General features: G+C 37.0%; 1 protein-coding gene across 3 annotated transcripts; it reads left to right on the forward strand.

Annotated features, from left to right (window-relative positions):
• Positions 1–5,014: 5,014 nt before the first annotated feature.
• LOC111622671 lies at positions 5,015–9,000 on the forward strand. Of its 3 annotated transcripts, none has more exons than XM_023365091.1 (8): positions 5,015–5,335; positions 5,947–6,037; positions 6,176–6,283; positions 6,339–6,454; positions 7,860–7,977; positions 8,051–8,139; positions 8,728–8,829; positions 8,892–9,000. In XM_023365091.1, the coding sequence occupies exons 1-8, from the start codon at positions 5,036–5,038 to the stop codon at positions 8,928–8,930; spliced, it is 963 nt and encodes a 320-aa protein (XP_023220859.1). In that variant the 5' UTR covers positions 5,015–5,035; the 3' UTR covers positions 8,931–9,000. The 3 variants fall into 3 exon arrangements, with proteins under 3 accessions (XP_023220859.1, XP_023220860.1, XP_023220861.1); XM_023365092.1 differs by having other exon boundaries at positions 6,360–6,454; XM_023365093.1 differs by lacking the exons at positions 8,728–8,829; positions 8,892–9,000 and having other exon boundaries at positions 7,860–8,121.
• The last annotated feature ends 690 nt before the right edge of the window (positions 9,001–9,690 follow it).

Raw genomic sequence — 9,690 nt, forward strand, 5'->3', positions numbered from 1 at the left:
ATTTGTTGGTGGGAAGGTCCATATTCGACAATTATTTCGCTCTGAATAACGTGCCACAACAAAAACCAANAACACCCTCTAGAGGGTGTTACCGATACACTCCGCACACCGTTCCGAGTAAAGTATACTTTTAAGGCATATTGTTTTCCTTTTTTGCACCCTTTTCCCGATTTCTGGATCCGCTATTGGTAGAACATTGAGATAAAGTCTCTGTGTTGTGTGTGTGACAACCCTTTCGATCCCCTGAAGTTCTTTCCATTCTTCCCCCTCCTTTTATCTATTTTAATACTAAAATGCCGTGTTCTTGTCCTTCTCTTCTTCTTTTCCACTGACATTTTGCCTTCGTGGCAATTTTAGAAGGCTTTCATTTGCCATTTGTATGCCCATAACGCATCTTCCCTTTAATTCCTTTGTTACTCTATGTTTTCTTCAGATCTTACGTGTTAGGGCGAGACCACGGTAGAATGTTCATATTCCTATGATATACTGCACCTACTTTTCCCCCCTACCTGACTCTGGAGGAGGAAAGAGAATGGGAATACTGTATTTTCAATTTTACAAAATTTCTGTGAATTTCCAATCCGAATCAATCATTTCTCTCGGTCATCCCACAGAAACAGATAATGAAATTCGATGAAAGCGCGGCCACCGCATTGTGGACGAGTTTGATTGTTACGAAATCGCGTATTTCCTAACATTAAAACGTGTTCCGAGAAAATCGTCACAGTGTTATGTCACGCAGCGGGATCATAGTTCGTTTTTTTCGAGTAAATAAATTGGAATCCCGTTATTACTCACCGTTCGGTGTCCTTCCCCCTTAAAGGTTGCGTGTTATGTTCACACTTCTGTTACGCACTTTTAAATTGGAATTTTACGCGCGTGCCAGGGTAAAAGGTGAGGTCGGGTGAGAAATTTCTTCGCTACCAAAGGAAAAGTGAATATTCGGCATCGAAAAACGGCGTGTACCCACTTCGTGGGGGTCACGTACTGTACCGTTTGTTTTCGATTCTTTCCCTCCTACGAGGCAACTTATAATATTTTTCAACTTTTCGCAGAAAAGATTCCACTCTATATTTCTGTTTAATGAGCTAAAACTCATTAACCGAATCGTTTTAAATAGTGGATGAGGGCAGCTTGCCTAAGAGCACGAAATTGTCAGGAAAATGGGCTCGTGCCCTACCAAAATGGAGGATTTAATGTTCCGTTTTACAGCAAGTAGAGGTATCGAACAGTAAACAAATGCCCTGTAACCAGTGGCGTGTTATCCTATGGAAAAAAAGCAATTGCCTGGGGTCCCATTAACAGGGTGTCTAAATTAATCTTTTATAAGAAAAGATTTTCCCAAAAATTTCTTCGAAGTAAAATGTCTGAAGTCAACACTGTACTGTACACGGGCCCCTAATTCAAATTTGTCTGGACCCCACGAAGCTATAACATCTGTAACATACTTTTATTATTCGTATTTCGAAGTGTGTAAAATATAAATACGGGACATTTTCCAGACGCCGAGAGCCGAACATTAACTAAGCATGGGTCCCTCAAAGAGCGAGGCCTCACGCTAATCTGTAGGAGCGCTTCCCCAAGATGTTCTGCATACTCGACGACAGTTCACGTGATACGTGAGGCCCGTTCCTCGTCATTCCTACATCGTTGCGGACCCTCCGGATCCACGACGGGCACGAAAAGCTTCATCGAAATAAGTTTTGCCAGAAACCCGTAATGTTATTCCGTAACTTATTATTACAGTATTATTAATAAAAGGATGTAAGGAAGCAATCTTCCAGGAACCAGGAATCCAGTGGTATGCCTCAGTCACCAGTTACGAGACTCTGTTTCGAGGGTCTGCCGAAAGTGTCTGCCGATCCTTCAGGCACCAGGCCCCTTGTTAATAGGCCCCCTAAATAAATTACCAAGGAAGTTCGAATGTTAATGTGGGAAAAGTTCGGCTTCAATTATTTTTAAAAATAATTAGTATGTGACAAAATCACTTATTTCTGTGAAGATAATATGTGGTGACATTTTGTGACCTAATTACGTGTTTTATTCCCTGTATTCCGTTCGACTAGTGTCCAGTGATTTCACTTTCTTTTTGTTTCCCTTTTATATCCACGACAATCCGTTTTTTGTTCAAATCATTTGTGTGCATACTTATTGGAAAGTAGTAGTGTTTAGTCATCGTTTTTATGCCTTAGCCACAAATTTAAATGGAAAACATTATTAGAAATAAAAGTTCTACGTATTTTGTTTTTTACGCAACAAAACTTCGATTTTTAGACGAATAAACGATTTGTAAACGGAAGTTATCGCCATTCAAGTAAACAGATTTCTTAAATTGTGGAAATCCTAAAGTTACGTGAAATATGCAAAGAGTCACTTAAAACTAGATTTTGCTCAACAAGAAGGATGTAAACATCAAGTTAAGTTGCATAAATGCCAACAGGCCTATATTAATTAATTAAACTTAACTGGATGTTTATATGCCAACAGGATTGCAAATTATACTCGATTGTGCTCTTTACAAATTTCTTAACACAGATTTACTCAGAGAGATAACGAGATTCAAAGCCACTAAAAATCATACCTCCAAGGAAATTTCTGAAATCATCGTTTGGAATTGAATTCATTTTTTTATTAATTAATGTAACTTTAAGTTTCGGTTTTATTGATTAAATATTTATTAATTAATCAATAATACAACCGAACATAGCAGCTGTTTGCACGTTACACGATGAGAGTGCGATTGCATTGATGATTTGAGGCAACACAAAAAATAGCGATCTGTCAAGAGGAACCCTTGGTCGATCCATGTGTTGCATTTGCCTTATACACAAGTGCCTCCGGGGAAGACTTTTTATGGGAAACTAGCCTCTAGTTAGATGTTAGCTTTCTCACATTTTATGAGAAAATTGCCGTGCTGTGCCATATAATAAGTGTAACTAGTAGTAACTAGTAGTAGGGCAAGGAATGTGTTAATGTAATAACCAAAGTGGGCGGCATTTACGCTACAATAAAAAAAAAACAAATCAATTGTTTTCTCGTCACCGTTTCCTGTTGTTCCTTGTCATCTTGTTACGTGGCGTTGCTATAAAATTTGCAATTTGTAAGAAAAAATTTTTAATAAATTGCTCGTTCTATTATTTGGCAGTTCTGCGAATTGAATTTCAATCGAACCGACGGGACCTTCTCTATGACCAATCCGCATCGTCCAGTTAAATAACTGAATAACTAAATAACTCCTCGTGCCTGCACGCCTGGCGCTAAGATTACGCAGATACAGAAGGCCCAATAAAGTTAAAAGGCCCCACGTCTTTGCCATTTACGAACGGTCCCGAATAAAACATTTATTCAGTACATAAACATAAATATACTTAATTTATATACTATTATATACGTATAAGTTACACATAAATCAGTTTTCCGGCCGTACCCGTTACTCTATGTAGTCTGCTCTCAATGGCGTAACAATGCGTAACGTTCGTTTTTAATCGCCAACATTAAGGCTTCGACGCTCCATTGGGGAGACCACCATTCGATTTACCGGGACACGATCGAATTGGAAGATCATCCGGGCGAGTAACTTTATAGTAGAGTAAGAAAATTTCATAAATGCAGTCAAACCTGCAAACAACGGCCGGTGACGCAAACACAAAAAACGGCACCTTGTTTAGAGGTTACTTTGTTCCGAAAAATGTCCGCTGTTGGGAGGTGGCCGTTTTTGCAGGTTAGATTCTACTGTGTTACGTGGAGTCTTATTCGACAGAAATGAAAGTCCAAGAAAACCTCCCTTTATAACAATCGATAGCGCGTAATCTGTAGGAGAGAGGAGACGAATGAAAATAGGAAATTACAGGATTTATTCCATTTTTTATTAACGAAAAAACGTTTTAAGGTCGAAATAAATACAATTTTCCAGTTTCAACGAAAGAAGAGTCGACTGTCCGTTAGAGACAGGTTACTTCTATTTATTTAAAACGGTGCACTTCTATGGATGTTGGTGACGACTATTCTCCTCTTTAATTCGTCCTTTCCTCTTCCCTAAATACAAAATATAAGTGTTTTTCGGTTTAAAAGTTCCGTTTTACTTCATAAAATAGATAATTTTGAAAACATGAGTACCTTTTGTCAGTTCACATCGGGTCGATGACCGACGACATGTCCGTTCGATCGAAAAGATGGCGCCATCTAAAGCTGGAGTCGGGACACTGACTAAAAACGGTATCCGGCGTCGGATCCTGTGTTGAGTCCGCAGTCCCGCGCGTTGCGCCCCACCACCCCCCGTAATTCCGGATGGGAGCGACGGGGGAAGAAGCGCAACGGGAGGAAGTGGGGGTCGGATCGATACCTTCCGTACTCTCCGTTGACCGTTTCCGGAATCTTTTCGGGAACTTCTTCCTTCTTCCTCCTTTCACCAAAACTGCGCGAAATCGTACCGGCCTCATCCACTTTCGGAGACGAAAAAGGCATATTATTCTTTCCTTTGGATCTTTTCCAATTACGTTGGTGCTTTCGTCATACGCGACCCCTTTCGATTTAAGGCGCTAATTTCGATCCGAATCCCGCTTCGACACCATCTACCGGTGCGATTTGAAAGCTTTTTTTTTGAGAAAATGGANTTCTTATCAAAACTCGCCGATACGGCATATTTGGTGTTGCAAACAATAAGCAAAAAGTCTGTACATGATCTTGTACAGACTTTTGCTGAATGCGGTCCCAATTCTGAATGTATAAAACATGAGAGGCTTCTCACATTATGTGATCCCTGTAATGCTTCTAACATGCAGTGTAATGCTGTATTTCAAGATTGCCAAATTTATAAGAAAATAAATTGCTACCGCTTACGCTGAGATGTCACCATATTAGATTTGTTTGCGTTTGGACCACTAAATACACTTCTGGACAGCTTTGAATGGCGGTACTTTACGATCACCCGTATAATTTTGCGATTAAAATAATAGTTTTAACATATTTATCTAATTGCAGAAAAGATTCGAGTGACGAAGATGATTTTAATGTCATAACAAATGTAAAATGTGAAATGTCCTCCGGTAACCAAGAAATGGAAATGGGTGCCATGAATAAAAAATTACCTGGGAAACAAGAAAAGTATGTACTTAAAGAAAAAAGATGTTCCAAAAAATCAGTTTCGGATGAGAATACAAACAATTGGATACTAAAAGCAATTAAAAAACTTTGTCCATTTTTAAATTCCGTGGATAAAAATGAAACGTTAAATACCACAGAAAATGATTTAGATCCAGCAGAAATAATAGAAAAAATTCAAGTTAAATATTCCAAAGATGCAATCGAAAACTATAAATTTAAAATTCAAAATATGGTATTTTAAATACAATTTTAAATTGTTAAAGATGTTCGTAATTCAAAAAGATATAACTCGGGAACCGATCAGCAGAATGACGTCATATTTCACACAGAGACATCTGTTATCATGGAATTTTATTTTAAAAACAAAAAACGTTACTTACGAAAATATCCGCTAGGGCAGTAAATGGCGCCGCAACATCGTAGTGAATAACTCAAAATCTCTCAAAACTAACGACACACATGCTATTCTTTGTTTTTACGCAACAGCGTGATCGATATGCTGGAAACCATTGATGACAGCAGGCCGAAATTACCATATTCCACGTTTAACGACAGTACTCGGACTTCTGGAGTCCAGCCATTACAAGCGGACTGATGCATAACCGTACAGCGTGCCTTATGTATCGTAAGTTTAGACATTTTGCGCTAATCACTACGCCATTCACAGCTCTAGCGGATAGTTCTCCGGCTAATTTTTTTTTTTTTTCAATTAAAATTCCACGACCACAGACGTCTCCGTGTGAAGTATAATGTCATTTTGCTGATTAATTACCGAGTTTCATCTTTTTCAATTGTAAATTTTAATTACAAACACTGTATTTGACAACATTTTTAATTTATTAGGATAAAAATACATTAGAGAAAGAAATGAAGCATCTATTAAATAATAAAACGAAGATCCAATCGGATTTACGTACCGTTTACCAGCAGAAAAGTAATATACAGTTTAAACTTAGTTTCTATTATATCAATTGCTCATTAAACATAAACAAGTTTATCGCTATTTTTTCCAATATTTACCACTGAAAATAATCTTAAACGAACTTAAAATTCTTAATTAAAGCATCTTTAGCAGCAGAAATTAACGAGAAAGATAAAGAAATTTATGAATTACAACGTAAATTTCAACTTGCTAACCAAAGATCTAAACAGAGCTTCGATGAATTAAAGAAAGAAATTGGTAAGCAAATTAATTTCTAAATCTTTAATTATTAAAATTATTTATCTTTAAATAGTTTCATTTAATTTTTTAAAAGAGTTTTTAGCTGGAAAAAACCGATTAAGAGGCGACATTGTTTTGGCTTTATGGACCAGTTACTTAGAAACGAAAGAAGCTCGTGATGAGATAAAGGTGTCCTTTTTAGTTTTCAGATTTTCAAAAAATTAATTTTATATTTTACATTGTTTAATTATTAATATAATAAAATAATTCTTAAGGTAAATTTTACAGTATAAATGATAACCTAATTTTGCCGGATGGCCGAGTAGTTAAGGTGTGAACCTACCACTCTGGGGAGCCGAGAGTGTATCCGGACGGGTCGAAAAGTCTCGGGAATTTTTCGGGAGTGGTCAGTCTGGATAGGTTGGGCTCCTTTCCTCATCACCTGGTAGTGAGTGCCTGACCGAACCCATAATGGGCTTGCAAAAAAGGCCTTTAAGCGCCCACATGGCGAGAGAGTTTAAAAAGTTGGCATTATATTATAATCATTGCAACACGCCAGAATTACAACACGACCAAGACTAATAGATTACGTATTGTAGCTCATTTATTCTACGAGTAAGTCCTGTTCTACATTGATCTATGGGTCCAAGCTAAACCTGCTTGAGGCATTGTCGCTGTGGCTATATATCGGTCGTTATTTTGTAAACAACAGTATATGAATAAGTAAAATGTTCGTTGCTTGTTCGTAACAGATCTGTCCTTGATGACGTCAGAAAGCTAGAAAACCGACAATCGGAGACAATATCACGTGACTCGTCCGACGTCACGTCAAAGTACCTGCACTAACATTCCACTTCTACATTTCAGGATGTAGTTACCTTAAACGTGGGCGATCTGCCAAGAGGAAGATGACTTCCGGAAAGACTTACATGGGAAATTAGGCTCTATTTAAGTGTTAGAGGCGTAAATAAAACTCGGAAAATTTCACGTAGCCATTGGCGTGATGTGAACCCCACGACCAATTACCAGTAATCACTGGTGGTATCCACCTACCAGTGGTCGAGTGGATAAAACCACCAAACACTTGTCATGGGTTCACGCCTGGCCAACAGGCTGGCCAAGTGGAGTTATCCGGATTTTTTTCATGTTAATAACATCTAAATAGGAGCCAGTTTTCCGTTAAAAACCTCCTGGGAAACATTTCCCCCTCGGCAGATAGTCCATATGCCGCGTTTCCTTAAACGAATAAAATCAAAACCAAGCCAGTGGTATTCACTCGGCCGCTAATGGACTGGAAGCATCTTCCATTTCCAATCATGATTTTCCTATGAATCTATTTATAAAAGGGTCTGTGGAGTACCTTGCGTAGGACCTCGTTTATTATCTACACAGTAGTGTGGTAGGACAGTGTAGTTCATATTTGATATATAAAATATGATATTAATATGCACTAGTCTATGTTACTGCATAATACTGATACAGCTATGTGTGGTAACTGCCATTGTATTTTTAGATGTTTTTTCTGAAACTAAATTCAATAAATTTTTTTGGTTAAGAATCGATTTTAATTGTTATTTTTGTTAAATATTTTAAGAAAAGAGTTTTAGAATATTCACAAAATGGCGACGATGATGCGGCCAAAACAGTTATTCAACAATTAAACTATTATAAATCGAAATTTCAGAATATTTTAAATACTGAAACGAATTGCGGTGAGATTTTTTTTTATTTTTAAAATTAAAAAATCGTATTTTACTTCGAATTAAAATATTTATCTAAAAACAGGAAATGAGAAAGAATTATTTAAAAAAATACTAGAAATTTTTAAGCAGAAAGTCAACGGAATCAGTCGCTTAGCCACTTTGAAGGAAGAAGTATGTAAAGCTAAATAGTCAAACCTCGATATAGCGCCATTCTCGTATAATGCAAATGAGCATTTTCGAATATTAAAAAACCTTGGCCGGATTTCTATGAATACCAGAGGGGTATGCTTGGAATCCACTAAGATGGTAGCATACCACTCTGGAGGATCCGGGATCAAATCCGAACAAATTGAAGAACCCCAGGAATTTTTAGGAATGGTCCTTCCGGATATGCCAGGCCTCGTCCCAGGCTACTCCATTGTGGACTTGGGCCATAATTGGCTTGATTAAAAGGTCTTCTTAATGCCCATATAGGGCGAAAAGTGTTCAGAAAATTAGAAACCTTCAGCATGTGTGAATTATCAAATGTAGTTTTTTTTATAGCAACTATTTTACTGTCACCAAATGACTCAATTTTACGTACAGGTCTCTTTACTGCGTATACCGCTTACTGTTTCTTCTTCGCTTCAGCGCCACACTCGATTTAGTGTGTTTCAGAGACATAAAAAAACATGGCGGCTCTGAATCGAAGTTTGACTGTATATTTAAAAAAAATATGAATTGTTAAAGCATTTAAATTTTAACTATTTAAATATTTAGATGGATAAAATATCTTTCGAAAATCAAGTCCTAAAAATTAATAACGAGACGTCATATTTGGAAATGAAACACTACAAAAAAATCGCAAACGTTTATTATTCGGTAAGAATTTTTAAAAGTAATTTTAAAAATTTTCATTTTTTTAAGTTATTTCTGGTCTTTAGGATTTTGTTTCACTTTCCGAATTAAGAAATAGCGAATGAAAATACTTTGAAAAATTCCAAAAGTATCATTTATTTGATGGTGAGCCTCAGATTTTCAAATCCAATATATTGATATTTGTAACAAAAAAAATTTTTTTTAATTAAAACAAATATTGAAAGATTAATCGGACTTTTTTTTACCCTGTGGGCACCTGCAAGGCCTTTTATCGAACCCACAATGGGACGGCCGGGTGGTGAAGGACGGAGCTCGGAGTATCCGACGTATTTACCTCTAAATAGAGAACACTGTAAATAACGGACTCTATCGTCCATAACCAACCTTACGAAAACGTAAAAAGTCCCGCCTTGAATATTCCAAAAGAATTAATTGCGTACGAAGTATTTTAAAGCGGGTGCGACAACGGTGTTTATATAGTGGAAGTTCAAAGGTCGTTTTACGATTTTCCGCCACTTTAAAATGTGGGAAGATATTTGGTATTCTGGCATTTACGATTTTAACAGCTTTGTGGTAGCTTAAGCAATTGAATAAGGCAAAAATGTTCGAATAATTACAACTACAAAGCGGATATTTCTGTGTTTAACTGTTGTGTGAATTGGCAGGATGATGCGATGGATACGGAGATAACAGAAGAGGAAGTGGATAAGGTTTTGGTTACTATGAAAAACGGTACTACTCCGGGTACAATGGTATACCAGTGGAAATATACAAGTACTTCCCAGGCTTGATTACATATATATTATAAAAGAAACATACCATATATCAATTGGAGGAGATCTCTATGGATTGGCATATATGTAA

Source organism: Centruroides sculpturatus, unplaced genomic scaffold, assembly GCF_000671375.1.
Source record: "Centruroides sculpturatus isolate CEXI.00-Female unplaced genomic scaffold, Cexi_2.0 scaffold168, whole genome shotgun sequence".
NCBI lineage: Eukaryota > Metazoa > Arthropoda > Arachnida > Scorpiones > Buthidae > Centruroides > Centruroides sculpturatus.

Bases quoted from the DNA above. Each gene is read 5' to 3' on its own strand.
- LOC111622671 (XM_023365091.1), top strand. From the start codon at position 5,036: ATGTCCTCCGGTAACCAAGAAATGGAAATGGGTGCCATGAATAAAAAA. The intron at 6,038-6,175 runs GTAATATACAGT...AAGCATCTTTAG, and splicing joins TACCGTTTACCAGCAGAAAA to CAGCAGAAATTAACGAGAAA. The intron at 6,455-7,859 runs GTGTCCTTTTTA...AAATATTTTAAG, and splicing joins AAGCTCGTGATGAGATAAAG to AAAAGAGTTTTAGAATATTC.